At 41.5% G+C, this 19,613-nt stretch overlaps 1 protein-coding gene across 5 annotated transcripts in view; it reads left to right on the top strand.

Moving 5' to 3' along the window:
* The window catches only part of sox6 (SRY-box transcription factor 6), a 134,268-nt gene that overhangs the window by 31,629 nt on the left and 83,026 nt on the right, over positions 1–19,613 (top strand). For all 5 annotated transcript variants that reach the window (XM_063881476.1, XM_063881478.1, XM_063881477.1 and 2 more), the window contains 2 exons: positions 12,606–12,846; positions 15,326–15,536. In XM_063881476.1, the coding sequence (XP_063737546.1) occupies positions 12,613–12,846; positions 15,326–15,536 (445 nt within the window). In that variant the 5' untranslated portion in view covers positions 12,606–12,612. The remainder of the gene's footprint in view (positions 1–12,605; positions 12,847–15,325; positions 15,537–19,613) is intronic.

Raw genomic sequence — 19,613 nt, 5'->3', positions numbered from 1 at the left:
AGCAGGACAAAAATAAAAGTGTCTGATGGGCTTATAGCTAAGAGCTGCTAAGAGCTGCTACTCTTAAAAAGAAAGGCTTTAAAACACTATTGAGTTATAATGATCCATGACTATGGAGAAACTGTATGTGTTTCTCTTTGAGTTTTATGTCCCTTATTACAGCTGCAATACGTCTGCTCACATTAAACTAATTTATGGCTGGGGCCAGCGTAACAGCAGTACAGGTTAATGAATTTGGCATTACTAATTAAACGTTATTGAAGGATGAATATGAATCCTCTGGTCGAGAGGGACGGCAGAGGAAAGGGGGTGGAGAGGAGAACGAGTCAGAGGACTTTTCTATCTTTTCTTCAGTTCTTCCTTTCAGTCGCGTTCACAATAAGTTAAACATGAGAAGACGATGTGAGGACGCAGCACATCGTTTGAGGTGAACTGGAGGACAGCCTTAGGCTACCTTAGTGCAATGACCAGTAGGTCTGATAAGATGCTAAATAAAAGATTCTGTATAATTCCACAGAAGGTGTTGGAAAAAACTAAAACTGAAAGTCTGTAATTTCTGTGACGTGGTATTGCAGAGTAGGCTAAAAGGTTAAATGAACAGCTAAAGTGATTAGACACTTGTGTAAGCTGAGGACCATTCTGTCCAATGCAAAAAACACAAAACAACAATTGTTGTTAAGCAATTATTTCAGTCACCTCTTGAATACAGGCATTTTAAAGACCAGGAAGCACGGCCCACTCAAGCAATGAGAAATGATGGTGATACGGTGGACTATTGAACCAATATTGAGCTGCCCTCTGACGTGCTCTGTCCAGGTCCAGAGTGTGTTGAACAAAACAAGATATATTTAGATTTTTTAAACGTCCCTTACTTCTTTTTCTTACACAAAAATAGCTAATTTAGTAATAAACTCTGAATAAACAGAATACAATAAGGAAACTATGTGGTAGGTTTTATAAGGAGGTGGATATGTGCTTAAGGGTGTGTGTCCACCAAGGCGTTTTTTCCGGGGCTGGCGTTTTTTTTTCAGTGATTTTCAATGGGAGCGTGGCGTTAAAAAAACGTCGGCAGATGACGGGCGCTGAGCTCTAAAAAAAAAACGCCGAGGCGCATGAGAAATGTTCAACTTTGGGAAAAACGCTACGGTGGTCAATGTCACTTTCTACCCCGCCGTCCAATCACAGTGAAGGAGGGGCGGGACAAGTACACACCGCGGTAATAACGTCAAGTCGCAACAATGGAGGACAAAATGATTCTGTTGGTCTCGGAGTATCCCACTCTGTTTGATATGGCGTCTGCGGATTACCACAACGCAAATCTTAAAAACCATGCTTGGAGCAACGTGTCATTCCCCATGGGTTTACCAGGTAAGATATATAGATAAAGATATAATATATAATAATAGTTAAAGAAAGTAATGAGTATAGCAATAATATATATAATATCCGCGAATTCTGAGCAAAATTGCTCCACAGAACCGCGAATATTCCGTATCATAGCAACCAAAACGCCGGCGCTGGGCGCTTTCATAATAACATCGGCGTTTAAACGTGTTGGTGGACACAGGGCCGTTCAAATTTCATGCTTTTTAAAATACTTCCCAGAAGACTGTTCGAAGCTCTACTTCCAGCAAGCTTTGCCTCCAAACTAAACAGCCGAGACATTTTTTCTGAGCTTGTTCTTTTGTGTAGTGTCAGTGACTTGTGTGTTACCAATTTAAATCTTATTTTTGCTGCAGCTCTTTCTCTACCTTCTCTTTCACTCTCACTGCTGCCTCTACACTCCACATCTGACATAGTCTCCCTGAAAGCTAAGCCTTTCAATTTAGATTTCAATTATCATGTTAGTTTTGTGATTAGACTTTAGTCCTCCAGGAATCAGACCTCTCTGCTCCTCTCTATTCCACTCTATTCCACTTCCCCTGCAATCACATCCCATCTGATGAATTGCGCATATAATTACGGAAGTTATTGAATATGCAGATCACTGCTGACTCTTGGTGTGCGGTTCATAATGCAGCAACTCTAACTGTATCAAACAAGGGTCTCTGATAAAGACCCACTCTGATAATGAGAGCGGGCCAATGTATGCTATTAGTCAGAAATAACAGACACCGCAAAGACTGAGACTCAATTAAAACAGAGCCACGGAATAATCTGTTTGACTGTGTGTATACGTGCGCTCATAAACAGTACTCCAGCAGTGTAGGGACTTGGCACTGGGCACAGTCACCTCTACCATTACAACCAGCAGAACACAGACCAGTCTGCAAGGCCAGCCAATGCACTAGGTGTTTATGAATCCACCATCATGAGGTATTTCCCCATGTTACAGTATGTTGCTACCATCGTTTTACACCCCGTCCCATGATGCAATCCCTTAGAGCTTTTCAAGAGAGGGGAGTGAAGCACTTTACAGGCACACCCACAGGAGGGGGTTGTGGGAAATCTTTAAACTTTCGATAGCTTTTAGAGAGTTCTCTTAAAACCTGGCCAACAGGCAAGGAGGAAAAGATCTCTCATGCTATAATTTTTAAGCATTTTGCTGTCAAAATACTGAGAATTTGTCATTTGCTCTTAACAGGTCCAATACCAATAGTAATTTTTTCCACATAAAGCTAGTCTTACACGGTTTTTCAGCTTAAGTTTAACACACAATTGAGAATACAGGGAAACGAAAGATACCGGGTCCTGTATTTTTAGTATCAGCTGTAGTGATGTCGCTGCCATTTTTAGCTGAAATGCCAGGCTGATGCTGGACGGCTGCCCTGCTGACACCAGAGAGGAGGGTTTATAGACTGCACAAACTCTGCAAAACACAATCTCAAACAGACATAAAATAAGCAAACCAAATGTTAATGTACTTGATTGCACCTTATTTAAGTGAGGAAGAGACAGCAGATTTTATTCTATTGTAATTACATTGCCTTGTTTTTATGCTGCTGCAAAACATTTCCCAAATTGGGAACAAAAGTGCATCTATCTATCTATCTATCTATCTATCTATCTATCTATCTATCTATCTATCTATCTATCTATCTATCTATCTATCTATCTATCTATCTATCTATCTATCTATCTATCTATCTATCTATCTATCTATCTATCTATCTATCTATCTATCTATCTATCTATCTATCTATCTATCTAGAGATACTGAACCTTTACTTCATGCTTCAAGTCTTACATATGTTTTTGTATTTGCTAAGTTTATGTGCTAAGTCTTTGAGTTTTTCCTCTACATATTTTGCACATATTAAGAACAGCATATGAGTTCAACCAGGCATGCATTTCCTAAGTATATTTTGTTTATTCCTAAGTGTATTACAACTTTTGAATCCCCACATCCTGTTGTTGCTGTGGAAGGTATTAGAAGCATTGCTGGTGCTGGCTCTTTTTCCCTGTCATGCCTGTCTGATGTAATTAAGACCCAGGTCAGGATTTTAGCACTGTGGCACTTTACCCAGGACCATGTATATTAGTATGTTAATAGGATTGAACATGTTTACACCAACTGTTTAACAGGAGGTCAAAAAGGTGACTTAAACTTTGTTAAGGGGCTTACATAGGAGCTCAAATACCATTATAGTGGCTGACTAATAGGCCTAGACACTGACAGAAATTACACAATGTATGGACTGTGCTTGCGTTCAAAGGCAAATGTCTGTTATGTGGTCTGTAAAGTTAGAAAAAAAGAACTAAAGGGCATGGTTAAACTAAGTGGCCAAAGGGATTTGACTGCCCTTTACTGTAAAGAGTGTGTTGCAAGTGCAACGACCTTTGTCAAGTTCCAGCTATTGTTTGCAGATTGGTTACACACTCCACAGGCTGTGAAAGACACATCTGCTGCCTTCAGCTCAGGGGAGCGCAGATAGACAGTCAGGGTTGAGGGTTAGGTGTGTGTGTGGGGGAGTGTGTGTGTGTTTGTGGGGGGGATTGGCAGGTTGGGTCCTCAGCTATCCTGTCATACAGCTCAGCTCCAGTCCCTATCTTCTTATCAAATATTTGTCTGGCCTTCACTGGCTATTTGCCTTCCATTCTGTTTGCTTTGTTTATTGAAATCTTTCTCAGGGAGATTGATACAGTTCAAGTTGTTATTTTTGTCTGTGTGTGCATTTACCTAATCGTATAAATTCACACAAACGCTTTATATTTATTGTTTTCAAAATGTATGTTCAAAGATATTTGACACTGATATTTCCCCATTATTCAAGTTTGTAAGCATTTTGCAAAGGCACAGTTAAGTTGTCTGATATCGTGGGAGTTTTAAATCGTAGGTCAGCTCTAAGGAAATTCACTTTAAGCTTTCAGCATCAAATATAAAACCATATTTGTTTAATGTGATTTTAAGTGATTCCCTGATTGAGATTCAAAGGGTGGTCCGAATGCTTCAAGACAAAGGGTCTGTTTGTGTGAATGGGGCCCCAGTTGAAATGTAGGAGTAGTTTGAGATTACCAGATTATTTCCTACTAGCCCAGTGAGTGAGGCGAGGCGAGCCGCAGCTCTGCGCCGTGCTGTGCTGAGGCTGAGCATAATGAGTGTGGTGGCAGGGAACCACAACAGAGCCGGGGCACAGGCTGCCTGGGAACCAGAGGCCCATGGCCCTCAGCCAAACACACACACAAATCCTGCCGCACACTTGTGGCTTTTTAAGAAAGCAATTTAGTTAATGATTTCATTTTGAAGCACTGTCATGATGCATGCGTCCTCTGGGCAAGCCAGCAAAAGAAGAAAGGAGAAGCTAACACAGTGGAAAAGGTATTAGTAAACACAAGATTCCCCCGAAAACCACAGAGGAAAATAACATGCCACCGAGCGTAATGTGGCATTTGTTGTAAACACAGCACAAAAATCTCTTGGGTAATAGATCGTAGTAGGTATCACTTGCAGCTTCTGCTTCTTTTTATGCATCGCACTGATCAAATGCAGAGAAGAGTACAGTAGTTGCACAGTATAAGGGTCAGACACATGGTTAGCAGTATGGACCGCTGAAGCATTTTGAGTTTTAGTCAGCATCTAATCCACTACAGTGCCCGCTTCCCTGGAGGGGAAATACAGCACATTTTTCTGTTCAACCATGTCTGTCAGCTCTGATTTTATCAGGGCTATGTTTCACATTCATTTACTCAGGTTTTCTCAGTGCCAGTCCATAAATGAAACCATCTTAGCATTGCTATAACAGCAGCTTGTACATGTCTTCTCTGAACCAAATTTTTGGGCAATTACCCAGATCAGTGGCTGTGGTTTCGGGTTTTGCTCTTCAGATCTAATTTTTTCTCCAATCTCTTCCATTTTTTTGGATCAGCTGTCAATCACTCATGGTCACTTTTAACCACCTCCAAACAGGGCTGGGTGCTAGCCATTCATTTATACCTTCACTTTCTCTGCTTCTTCCTGTCCAACCTGTCAGAATGACACACACTGTTGACCATGCTTCCTATTCAGCACGGGCAAATTAATTGGTTTCAGTGGTTTAAATCAGCAATCAATGTCAGTTTCCCAACATAATAAGCCTTAATCATAAATCTTTGAGGTGTGGCTTGCCTGACCTCTATTCATCATGGCTTTGCTAGATGGCCTCATCTGGGTGGAGCAAATGAACTACCCCTGTTTTGATTTTCCAATTGATGTGTCACATGAAATGTGGATACTCTTTCCCCTCCCAGATTCTATCCCAGCCCTTCTTCTCACAGTCCTTAAAAACACACAAGGCCCCAAAGACAAAGAGGGAAAAGAAGTCCAGTTGTCACAAGGGGAGACAGATTTGTGTGCCTTCCCTTGTGTGAGGGTGCTCAATGAATACCATTAATTTATTCAGAAAGAGAAAAAGAATAGGGGAAAAGGAACAAAAAAACCCTACAGAATTAGAGGTGGGTTTAACTGTGGCTAATGAGATGCTGTCCTCACAGCATAAAGCAGCTTTATAACAACAGTGTTGAAGGTGTCCTCATTTTCCCAATCTAAAAAAATCTATTTATTAGATGATAATGTAAAGGGAACCAAATCACTTCCAAAGACTGAGGCCCTGCTTCCCCCTCTGTACAGCACATTGCATTACTCCCCCCTTACTTTGATAAGCCTACAAAGTCTGCAGCGAACGTGCTCCTTGCAAAATGTATTTTTTTCTTCATTGGTCTTTATATGTGTTATTTTTTCGGTCAAAGGCCTTGCTTTCTTCCTTTAAACTTCTCCTTTTTCAGAGGTCTATTCTCCCTACATACCTTTTGTGCATCTCTTTGGTAACTTGGGATGCATCTGTTCACTTGTGTTTGGCTTCCCTTAGGTAGATCCTCAACTCACTTTTCTGGCAACAGTTAGAGATGTTACACTCGATTTGTTGAAGTGTAGCCATTTTGCTGCAAACTCTCCATTGCACAGAAGAAGTTATCTTTATAAATGACAGAATGGACCTGGTCTGAATAGAGCTTTGTTTACTGTTTAACAAAAAGGGGGGCCCCACTCTATATTTCATCTGTCACCGATGCTTTTCTTTCCTTCAACAATGCTCGATTGTTTCCCTGAAAATTTCAGGTTCCATGAACAGGAGAATTCTGTATTATTATGTTCCTGCCAAATTCCGATCTCTGTTTTCCTTCTCCTGCTCACAAAGGGCTCATAACTTACTGTCAACTACGAGGCAAGCCACAAAGCTCCACTGTTGCTCAGCAAATAGGCTTGTGTTGGTTGATGGCTTGACTCGCTGTGAGGTTTGCTTAAGTGCAGCAGCAGCAACAGAAGTCTCTTTGGGAACTTCATCCCCCAGCAGGGCCACAGAAAAAAGGAAAGTAAAAGAATGAAAGAGAGGTAGAACAACAAGAGGCTTTTCTTGTCTCATTTTCCCCCCTACTCTTGGGAAGGGAAACAGTTTGTCTTGTGAATGAGACTGCTGAAGTTGTTGTCCAGCTACTGTTCATTTCTTCTGTGTGTGCCTCAGTCACATCATCCAGTATGCTACTCTTCTACTGGTTACTATTACAGAATGATGCACAGCAGGAAAACAAGGCCAGCAATGAATTTTTTTGGACACCCATCCTTCATTTGTGAAAGCATATGCATGAGTGAACTTGTGTGTGTCCTGAGGAACTGAGAAGCTGTTATGCCATCCAACTCTGAGCTTGTGTCCTGGGACCAGGAAAAAGGCCAAAGGCACAGGGGACCAAAAAAGAAGGAGGAGGAGGAGGAGGTGGAGGTGGAGGGGGCAATGAGGGACTCAGTGTGTGAGTGCTCATCGACCCTTACCGAGTAGACAGACAGGGACACTTAAGCACTCTCACACCTGCATCTGCCTTTTTCCTTGTGTGGGGGGCAAGGACACCACCCATGCTGTCATGGCAGCTGCACAAGTGTTTAAAGTGAGATACAAGGCAGTTCCTCTAGCAGCATATTATTGCAAATAATTTACCCTGCAAAGTAATTATCAATGCCCTGCTCAGTATGTAAAGTGTGCACTTCAGGTGGCTTGCTTAATTTGCTCTGGGTGGCTATCATTTGAGTGTGGATTTTAGCTGTGGTAACTGTGGCAGCTTCTAATAGAGAAGGCACCAGGAGAGAGTGTGAAGTGAGGATGAAGTGCCACAGTAATTGAGTTGACTTTTTGCAAGGGAAGGTCAACAATAATGGAGGAACAATTTAAACAAATTCATTTAGACTCTCCAGTCACTGTACAGTAGGTAACCTTGTTGGAAAATCTGTATTTTTCCAACCATTTACTATATTTTAATATCATTATCTATAATAATTTTTTGGGCCGAGGCTTAAGCGATTTCAATGGATTTGTGTATCACTGACTCAAAGAGACTTGTAAAAAAGGTGCAGGCAGTGTCTTTTTTGCTGAATACCTCTCTTTAAATCTGCAGGAATAACACAAGTAAAAAATACGTATGTGAATGAGCACTCTGTGCCTGGATATGAGTGCTGAAAAAAGTCTAACTGTGAGCAGTATAGAGCCTGTGTTACGGGTTGATTATGTATCCAGAAACCTGGCTGCTGCACAGCATGGCACAATCACAATGGAGGGTGATAATTTAATTGTGCTAAACGGTGGATTCCGTGTCAATGCTCCTCCAGCTGGGAGCTGTCAGGTAGTAATATCTCATTATGGCAGGTGAAGAACCCAGAGGAACCCTACCACGACACCTGTTAGAACAGGAGGAACCCCTGAAGGGAAACAGATGATTTTCTCTCTCTCTCACTTTCTCTCACGCACACACACGCACATGTACGCACAAAACATAACAGTTTAAAGCCCCCAAACTCTTTTCTGTTTTGCAGCTTCACTTAAAAATACAACAAGGGATTATATTATTGATTTTTAGAGTCATTACCTTTGTTTGCAATTTAACTTTGATTAAAAAATCTCATATTACATTTGTTTTGTTTCTTTAAGGATCTTAGTTTGGTGCACATATTATTAATTAGCTTTTTCAGTACTATGCAGTGAGGAACTGATGGAAAAGAACATGCATTGCAGCTGTGCTAATTTAAAGAACGTATGCAGTCAATCAGACACAATTGAAACACTAAAATATATTTTTTACATTCATAAATAAAGATGTTTTATATGTCTTATAATTGTTTCTTTTGTGAAGTGAAGCCGCTTATCTTCTATTGCCTAGACTCCCATTCCGTGAAAGACGGACGTTTTGTGTTTAAATAATTGATTCGATTTTTCCTCCTTTTGTCGGCTGATATCATAGGAAAAAGGTGTAATATTCTCCTGTTGGGTCTTGTGATCAAAACTTGAAGGTGCAAGACATCGGTACTGAGAAGCACAAGTGGGGGTGGGGTGAGGGATATGGTGTGGCATTACTTATCACTATTGTCTATAAAAGGTAAACACTGTCACAGAGCAGATTCAGCGGGTGAAAGTTAGTCGGAGCCTTTCACGATGAAAGGGGAAATGGGATAGCCGAGAACACATGGCCCCTCAGTCACAAGACCCCCTAGATGAGCAGTGCACAACACTCCTCTAATACTCACCAATTAAGCAGAGGTTGTTTTGCTCGATGATGAAACATTATAGCAGGGAACAATTCATGACTCAAAGCATTCCAGGCTATATGAGCCGGCGGCTGGATAACTTAAGTCCTAATCCTTCAAATGTGCACAATATTGTCAGCTATATATAGAGCTGTTCTCATTTCTAACTGACCCTTCCTCGTCTGTGCTTCGAGTTTTCAAAGTCACTAGGGCTTTGTCATTCAGAAGGAAGGCAGGAAGGCACCATTTTATCCACTTATTGATTACTTTGGTTAGTTGTCCATTGTTATTGTGCAATCAAGCATGAGGGAGGGCAGCTTGTCAAGGTTTTATGAGCTAACTCTTCAGTGCACCATATTTTTACTGTTCAGTCTGTTAAAGCCCATTTTGAGCTTATTATCTTAATGTATTCAATAATTAATATGGGTACAGTCATTTCACAACACCAGAATATATTGCAGATGTACAAACAGAGCTCAGAGGCCTTTGCTGTAAAGTTCCATGAGAAAATGGGATACGAATTTTTAATGCAACAGTGGTACCCTTATTCAAGCATATTCTACATATTTTCCCTCATCAAATGTCTTTGTTGTGTCTATGCTGATCTTTTGCACAGAAAACCCTTTAGATCTCAGTACTGTGTGATCCCGTTAAAAATATGAGAAATAAAATACCGTACCGTTGCCCTCAGATATTTTCTGAGAATTACTGCCGCACTTCCCCTTTTCCCTTTCAATAATATGAGGTAGTATTGTATGGGGCTTGTCAGAGGAGGGGGTGGGGCAGAGGGGGTGCTCCCTTCTCTTAAGCTGCCTGTGCGCAACCCTCCCAGCACTGCTAATAAATTATTAACTCCTGCTGACAAATACTGTTATGGAGCCTGCCGCAGATCTGTTGCATTCTTTAACAAGATTGCTGTAGACACATGTTACAGGAGGATGGAGTCTCCATCGCTCCCTCTCTCCTTTCCTCTCTCTCTATCCCCTTCTCTTGCTCACGCCTCAGCAGTTTGACTGATGGCTGGAGACCGAAGTAAAAGTGCCTGAGAGACTGAATATTTTAGTGGTAAAATAATACCACTTGATTTAGTGTGTAATACAAAAGCAGTGCTTTGTTTCACTCTCACACTCCATTGAGGACGAGGTGCTTGTTGCTCTCGAGGCTTGGGCTTTTTGGTTGCATGAATAAAAAATACATCAGAATCTATGTGCCCGATCTGCTCCTACCACACATATTTGCACGTGTGACACGCATCCCTTTCTAGCTTTCCCAAATCCCACGACTGCCCCTCTACATGCAAGCTCTGAACTTTGCTCTGACTTTTGATTTTCAATTAACAGTAACCAATTTCAAGATCACTTTCTATTTGATATAATTACAGGAAACAATTTAATGGCTGATTAAAATTGAGGGCTGAGATCCACTAAAGGCACAGCTGACGACACATCCAGGCACAGAGGCTAAAAGGCAGAACATTAACAGACAGACAGGCAGACGTAGAGGCACAGGTCTCACTCTCATGCCCTGCCATCTACCTGACATACAGGGTTTGTTTGTACAGCTGCTGAGACCCATGAGATTAACCTAGGCTACCATTGTTTAGCTCCTCCTTCACTGCCCAGGTTGATCTGTGACTATGTGCCAGTATGCAGTGTGTGTGTCTGTGTGTGTATAGGTGAATGAGAATTAGAGAGTGTGGTAACGCAAATATACTGTTTTATTTGGATAAACTAGTGTGCCTTTCTGAACCACATTTCAGCATTAATTCCCTCCAGACCTCTCAAGTCTTCTGAGTTTGTCTGCTTACTTTTTCGGATGTTAAAATTAAACATGGTGAGACAGACTTCATTTCTCTATGCTACTTATATAGTAGTAATAATAATAATAATAATACTTTTTATTTAGCTTTTCATTTAAATTTTCATCGTTATCCTTCATATTTCTGTCATTTAAAAGTTGCTTTATCACTTTTGTGCAGCACCATGAACTGCCTTTTTTGAACGGTGCTATTCAAATAATCCTGACTAGAGGACAATATCAAATTCAGCAATTCATGTACATTGAAAAGACACTTTATCTGACAGACTTATTTGAGTAAATCCAATAACTATAAGACCCAAATAAATTGTTAATAAAAGCCTTTCTTAAATGGAATACATCCTTCCTTATCTGTCAGTGTCTGACGCTCAGCAGAGAGCACAAGGACAACATCGCACCACAGCCTGCCTCAACCTTGAGATTCCCCCCTCCCTCTCTCAAGCCCCCCTAAGGCAAACTGAGGGTGGGACTAAAGCGCTGTCACACTGACCCCTGTGGATAGAGCAGGAGAACGGGCAGATGGGGATCAGTGATCAAATGTAGTACAAGAACCCTGAGCATTTGGTCACATACAAACACAGACCCGTACCTCTACACTCCTAATATGTCTTTCTTCTTCCTCTGTCGCACACGGACATACACTCATTCTAAGGAGTCACATCCTTGTTGTAATAGTTGAAAGGCATAACAACAGCTCATGAAATGGCAGATTAGGAGTTAAATACGCTCCATCTCCTTCTCTCCACTTCACATCAGTAGGAAGGCCATATTATCCGTTTTAATTTAATACCAAATGCATAATTAGATTTGCTTGGCACACTGTTTAATTTCATTCATTGTAGCACACAGCACCAGTGGAGCCTCATTAATTGTGAGAAAAAGCTGAAATGATTGTATAAATTCGAAACCAAAAAGAGTTGGTTTGTAAAGAAAAAGAAAATTAAATTAGAATTAACAGGAGATTTCTTTGCACCTGATATGTCAAGTACACTCTTCGCTGTAATATTCATGAAAGCATGTGACAGATTTGTGAATTTAATCCTCCACTGTTAGTTTTCGACTTTGAAAATGATTAAGTGGGATTTGTTTGTCCAAGGGAAAACTGTATCACCAAAATGTTAATAATTCCCTAATTTGATGTGATTTAAAGTGGAAACAAAAGAACACAAGGCTGGCATACTTTTCTATTTGATTGCTTTGGAGTAAAATCAACTATCACAAAGAAATGATGGAATGCTTGAAGGAGAAAACCCAATCAAATCAACTTAGGAAAAAAAAAGAATATTGCCACAGGAAAAGCAACCCACATTTCTGTCTGCCAGGGGTTGAATTATTTGTGAGGTTTTTATTTGGATGGAAGTCCTATGCCTGTCTGACCTACTGCCTGAGTAACTTACTTGGGGTTTGGGCCAAGACCCAAGCAGGCAGTGTTCCAGGCCTAGATCAAGCCATCCATCTGCATTAAACAAAGGATTAGGCACCCCACTGCCTGCTCTTAAGTACACAGGCAAGAGCAGCAACAGGCCCAAGTCAGGCGAAGTATTCAATCCATGCAGCATTGACTGCTCAGGTGCATCATTTATAATCCCCGTTTGATCCATTTACATGTGTCCCTGTTAGAGCCATTTACAATCAGTTAAACAAGAGTGCCATCATTTAAACAAAAGCGATTTACAATCAGTAAAACAAGACTGCCAGTGGCATATCAAATACTTCACAATTTGAAATGCTTTTCATGTACTGTTGATGATCATCGTAAGATATCATTTCTTCTCCCTGACTCTCATCTCCGTTTTCTGCTCCACAGCAGAGTTATGTCTTCCAAGCAAGCCACGTCTCCTTTCGCCTCTGTGGTTGATGGGGATGATGCCATGAGTCAGGAGCACTTGTCTTGGGAGAAAGAGGAGAGTGCCGAGGCCCATGGCACACCACAGCTGCCCCTGCACAGCCTGCTCCATGGAAAAGCCCATCCTGATGAAATGCAGCCGCTCAGCAGCATGCCTCCAGAGAGCGATTGGGACAGTCTGGTTTCAGCCCAACAACGCATGGTGAGACAAGCCAACATCCTTCACACATACAATAACCTTTTTTCTTTCTTACGTTATCGCATAAGAATTGGAATAATTGAAAACAGAATAGCTGTAGAAGCCTTATTGAATGAAACAGTTTATTCTAAAAAAATATCTAGTTAATGAGAACTCTTTTAGATATATGTAAACGGCTGTCTTGCTGTCCTCCCTTGGGTTTTCACGCTGCTGGCTCAGCAGGCACCTACTTTTCCTGGCTTGTATAAAGAAGCTAAACTGCTATTTTATCCCAAGCTCCGTCCCCACGGTTCCCTCACACCATGAAACTTCTTCAATTCTGGAGTATTCAGATAAACAGCTCTGCCAAACACTAAACCATCAGCTATTATAAGGTTAAACAGAGGACATCTAACTGTCCTTTTAATAACGTGAATGGCTCATAAAATCGCATCATGACCGAAGTTAGGCCATGATGCATTCTTGTTGCTATTAAAGAAACATGTCGTGTCCTCGGTGCACAAATGTTGTTTTTCTTGTTGTCTATAAGCCACATCTGCAGCCAGACCCCAGACGCTATACATTCTAAGTGCGGCGCTGCTTTGATGTGAGCGGAGCGAAGTAAAGCACTGGCACTTGTGGGCTATAGACATGGGATGCAGGTGGTCTGTCTGTGACAGACGGGTCTGTGGTAAAGAGACCCTGAGGGCCTCTGAAGTAGCTCAGCAGTTGGCTACTGAGACCCTCAACACCTCGCCGTTGCAGCACACGCACAAGAAGAACCGACCCACACACATGAATGGCCTCTGCAGCAGCCTGCTCCTCATGATGCGGGGCTGCATGCTGACAGTGTAGCTTACTGACAGCCAAGGGAATGCTCAGGTCTTGTCTTCATCTGTGGCACATTTCCTCATCTCAGTAACAGGATTCAGGTTTTGGAACTAAAATCCCAAACACCTCAAATAGTATAATATTATTAATACTTATTTGTATAACCCCTCTGTGTTTACAGAATGCTCTAAATTACATTAATGGCAAAAAGTCAGGTCAGATGTATCCTGAATGATGATAAAGAATGTATAAAACATAGAATCACACTTCAAAGAGAAACTGGGAGGAAGGACGCACAAAGAGGGTAAAGGCAAAATGGGGGACGACAGGGAGATACAGAGAGAAGAAAAAGGGAAAGGCATAAGGCGAAAGGAATGAGAGTGTTGCCTTCACTGATTACCTGACTCCACTGCTGTGCCATGCGTCTGTGTGGGCTGTGCCCTGAACCTGCGCCAGCTGATTAACCCAGCACTGCTCCACTCCCCTCAAGCACTCTCCGCTGTCTCTGCCACACTGCATAATCATCCAACACAGGGGCTGGGAGGTGCAGGGTAGGCCTGTAGGTCGTGCCACCCTGGCGCTTGGTACCAGACCACCCGACACACCACTGTAACTCTGCCTGGAGCTCGACATGCAACGCAGGGATGAGAAATTGGCACCGGCAACATTCCTGCCCACATTCCTGACTTTTTATTGAGGATTGTCAGCGGCTCCAGACATGGCTCTATCATTTAACCATGCTGTATTACTCACAGTTATCACTGTGCTCTTGATTAAATCGCAGTTTTCCATGATAGGCGTGCAGTATGTGTTGGATACAGGCGTGTGTCAGTTTTATTCCCTTCGCTTTGAGGCCCAGAGTTTAAATCAGAGCTAACTGTTCCCCTGTTAAAGGCTGCAAACTCCTGGCTGCTTAGCCACCTTCTGCTTTCTCAGACTCCACAGACCATAATTAACACCACCTTCTGTCAGATGCAACCCTAAGCCATGGTCTGTGTGCTGACTATACACTCCTGTGTGCAGAGTATTCTTTCCCCGTCTCCCGCCCCTCGCACTCTCTCCCATTCTTCTCCCCATTTCCTTCATGTCTCTGTTTGTGCACAGGGAGCACTCAGCCAGTCAGCCAGAGACAGGACCCTTAGTTAAATACTAAACCATACACAGGTGGGACTGAAAAACAACAACAGCTCGAGACAGGACACAGATTTACGATAGCTCAAGGCACTCAGCTGAGAATAGTTCTCCACTACAAAATGAACAAATTACACAGCAGTCACCCTAACACAAATGCACACTCAAAAGCAATTTGAGAAATTACAGTTGGGAGGTTTCTCTGTGTAGTCTCTGCAGATGAAAAGTAAAGAGCACATTATGGATATGCCCTATGAAAGTGTACCTCATCATTTCATCTCAGTTTTTCACTTGTCATATCTAATTTACCAGCATAGCTAGCTCTGTTGAAGACACAAAAGATGCTGTATGAAAGCCAGAGAGGAGCTATTTGATATGGTCGAATCGCCCCTGAGCTGCAAAAATCCCGCAATCACTGCATTTGAATGAAAAACTGTCAAAAAGCTCAATGGAGCCCTGACAGAACACAGGAACCCACTCATCATTTAATACAAATCCCATCCCTTGTTGCCAACCCTCTCAACTTGTGTTTGTCTTACAGGAATCTGACAGCAATAAAGTATGTTCCCTGTACTCCTTCCGGAACAATTCCACTTCCCCACACAAGCCGGAGGAGGGGGCCCGGGAGCGAAGCGACCTGCTGAGTGGATCAGCATTTGGAACTCCGGAGCGCCGCAAAGGAAGCCTGGCAGACGTAGTTGACACGCTGAAGCAGAAAAAAATGGAGGAGATGACAAAGACAGAACAAGACGGTATGTCTTTGCATGTTTATGTGTGTGTATATAAGGGCATAGGTATAACTTTTTCCTCTCTAAGTGTGCCTGATCGTCCCAAATTTTCCCTCTTTCTTTCTTATAATTTTCTAGCATCCCAAAAGTGTCTTTTCCCCTGTATATCTCCGTTTCATACACTCAAGCGGGCACACACACTGGGAATACTGACGTTACAGTGTTTCCAATTTGTTCTGAACCTCTTCCAATGTGACAAAGACTGTGTGGCAGTGCACCTCAGCACAAGTGTGGTCTTCTTCAGTGCCAAGGCAAACTCTCTGACTATAAAACTCATGGTGCAGACCTGACGCCAGGAACATTACCTCTTTTTATTTTGCTATATGGAACACTTTTCACGCAGGGCAGTTATTCATCAAAGTTTGCTACACATAAACAACCCTAGCCTTCTCACGCCCTATTCAACACACCATGAAGATTTTAGACGTTTTGTTTTCCTACAATTGCATGCAGAAAAAAAGGGAAAAAAAGGGGATGAGACTGTTAGGTCTATGTGATATCTGCACCCAGTTTCACCCGGCTCGGCTCGGCTCTCCCTCCCACAGCCTGCAGTCTATCAAGAGTATGGCGGAAAAACAAATATTTGAAAGAGCTGCTGAAATACATCCCCCTTCTTAATTAGGGCTGTAGTAATATAACTACATCCAATCAAATGTTAAACCCCCTTGGGAAGGCATGTGTCTCATTTAGTGTCTGGGGAGCTCTTAGCTTAAGCACTTCATCAGACGAATAAATTAGACCTCTGTTAGCCTAAAAATAATTTGCCACTTCTCTTTTAAGTGTTCGTTTGGTGATCTTTGTATCAGAGCATCACGGGCCTCTCACAGAATAAACGTTTAGCCACATCCTGATATGCGGACTGATAACTGTGGTGTCATTTAGATAATAAAAGACAGAATAATCAGCCCTATTTACCTGAACACCTATACATTTGAGATTATTTAGAAAAACTTGGATTATTGGTATGAAATGACCAACAAAATAATAGAGGTAATTGAAACATTAAACACGCAAAACATGCCAGTGCACAGAAACCTTTAATCAATGCCTTTTATATCATAATGTCCTCTGCTATTGGAAATTTAGCAAACAATATAATAAAACGAAATCCAAAGGTAACTACCCCTCATATTGAATATCTTAATCAATACTCCGCAAAGAGTTTGTTTTACCCCAGGATTTTTCTGAATGCACTAGTTTTTTGTCACATCAACAGACATTAATATTAAGAATATATGTTAATCCTACAACTGGTCTTAGATCTGCCGCTGAAACCAGGACTGAAGAGAATGTCGGCTCACCCCACCCTACACATTTCGGTTTGTAAAAAAAAAAAAGCGATTCTGTTACTGCTTCTTTATTTCCCCCTTAGGTAAGAATATATTTCATATGTCTTGTTTCTCTCAGAGTTGATTTTCATGGCAAGATTACCAGTACTCTCTTTATCGACAGCGGGCGTTATGGTAATGAGCCCCAGCTGGTGAAGGCTGGTTGTTGCAGTAATTTAAATGGTCAAGTGCAGTTTGTAATCCAGGGCCGTATGTTAACGCAGGGAGGAGAGGGTGCTTTAGAGTGCCATACAGCTGTTTTAATCTCCTGTTAATAATAGAGTCTTGGTCTGCCTCATGTGCTGTCTGTCATGTATCATCGGCACCTAAATAAACTCCCTTGTTGAAGGAAATTAGTTTGTGAGCAGGAAACACAGCAGAAGACAAGAGCCTCAAAAAGTTCAGTATGCTGTCCCCAAGCTGCAGGAACTAAGAGCTACTCTGTTTCTTGAGAGCACTTGAGGAAGCTTCAGTGGTGATGATCAGTGATTACTGTAAAATGGAGGGAGAGGGACTCTCAGAGGAAAAGAAAACCTCACAGAAACCTTTGAGAAATCATAATCGAATGTCTTTGTTTATGGAGGGTGCCCCTGTTGGAAATTGAAAAGGGCAGGATTAACCGATTAAAGGACATACAAGAAAGTTGGAGAAGCCATTTGTTGTCTTAATGATGTTACTAATGTGGCACAAGCAACAGATGAGCCAAATATATCTCTTATCTAAGCATGACAACTGTTGTGTCTAATTCTGCTGCTTCAGTGTCTGCCTGGTCGGGATCACCAAGGTCCTCTGAGACTATTCACCATCTGCTACCATTCTTCTCTAGGCTTCCTTGTCTGGTCAAAATAGTTCATTGTAATGATGGAGTGAGGATAGATGCTGTGACCTCAAGTGTAGAGAGACAACAACTGGTCTACGTTACAATGTGAAACCCCACTATAAGTGATTTGAAAACTGGTGGAATGTCCTAGAACTTAATGTCTTTATTAATATTCTGGTTCTTAGTATTGAGTTTTATTAGAAGTGATTTGTTTATGTTGTGACAACCAGATATACAATTACAGTTCACCTTATTGTGGCTGTAGCTGAATGGTTAGTGGGGAAGATGTTGTGAACAGTTTTAGTAGGAATAACCAGGTAAAGGAAATCCCTCATATTGGAAAAATGTTTGTCTTCTTCCAATTCTGTATGTCTCCCTTTAAAGTAAACTGATTGGCCAGTTTCATTAACTGACCAATATGCCTAATAAACATTATAACAATAGAGGTGGTGCTCTGTATCTCCTCCATCCTTCCTTCTCAATATATTTGTACCCTTTCACCCTCTTCATCCTTCCACCCTTCCTCTCCATTTCTGGTCCTTAAAGTGCTTTAAGTGCTTGTGACTGTGCTAATGAATGAAAATGTCCTCCCAGCAGTGAGCAGCGCATTTAGCTGAATAGTCACCTTTGCTGTAAAAGCTCTATTAGGCCCTGTTGCCAGCAGGGCTAACGATTGTGGCCCATGTTTATTTACTAGGTATTGTAAATGCATTATTTATGGATAAGTCTCCAGACAGCACTTGTCAAGAGTTAAAAATGTCAGTATAAAGTATTGAGGGAAAAAGAAAAATAGCCACCATTATAAAAACCCAAGGTGACCTTGATTTGATTCACATGCAATTAGAACAGTTTTATATAATGCACTAAAGTATGAATCAATACTGTGCAAGTCAACACAGAAAATACTTTGTGTGTTGAGTCTTTATGATCGTCCCCCAGGACAAGGACGGGTAAATCTGTTTAAGCTTCCTGTCTTAGCTTTTAGGGATTTCCCTGGGCTTGGTATCTACTTGTTGAGTCCTTGCCAGTAAAACTAACACAAAATGAGAAGCATTTTTGTTCCATTTGTCAAGAGAGAGGCAATATGTGTTCCATAAAAATGCATAATTACAATTCAGTGTTGTAGTTTAATTATATTTAAGTAAACTTTGTTTTGAAGCGTCATAACTGCTGCTATCCAATATCACAGTATGCCATTATGGCTATGCTGTTAAGAAAACAGTGGTGCATGGTGATGGGGAGCCAATAGTCTGTGAACAGGTGTGTTCTCAGGACATTTGACACCTAGGTTAAAATGAAGGTGGACATTCTTTACATACTGTTAGCAACAATCCATAATATCATTGATGTAATTTTTAACAGTTCTCATTGAACCAAAAACAGATGCAAAAGAAATGTAATATAATGATATTAACGTAAAAAAGAAAATAACACATAGATACTGCAGTATTTTAGAGCAGTCCGAGTAAATACAGTAGGTGCTCAAGCAAAGCACTCAACACCTGGAACCCTTTGACAGAATCATGGCTAATTAGCTTAGCAAAGGGGGGGCATTGACACCATTCAGGCAAACTACAACTCCCTTTAATCCCAGGTAGAAGGATATTTAATGGCTACTAAGAAAAGAATCCCCCCCTATTACAGCGGCAGGTAACCTAATCATTACTTGTGACATAAAACAGCACCACACAGTGTGCCACAGTGAACTGATTGTGTCCGTGAACAGAGTTATATATGAGTACTGTATGTGTTCCTGGGTTTTCAATAAGACCTCTTTTTCTCTCCCTTTTCCCTGTATCACCTCTGCTCTATTTATAAGTGTAATCCCCCTGACGACTTTGTGTATTATCACTGTGTAATGACTGTGCAGTAGGTTGAGTGTGGGGGAGTGAT

This window comes from Eleginops maclovinus, chromosome 4 (genome assembly GCF_036324505.1).
Source record: "Eleginops maclovinus isolate JMC-PN-2008 ecotype Puerto Natales chromosome 4, JC_Emac_rtc_rv5, whole genome shotgun sequence".
Lineage (NCBI taxonomy): Eukaryota > Metazoa > Chordata > Actinopteri > Perciformes > Eleginopidae > Eleginops > Eleginops maclovinus.
The sequence above is the reverse complement of the archived record's forward strand: the minus strand, read 5'-3'. Positions and strand labels throughout refer to the sequence as shown.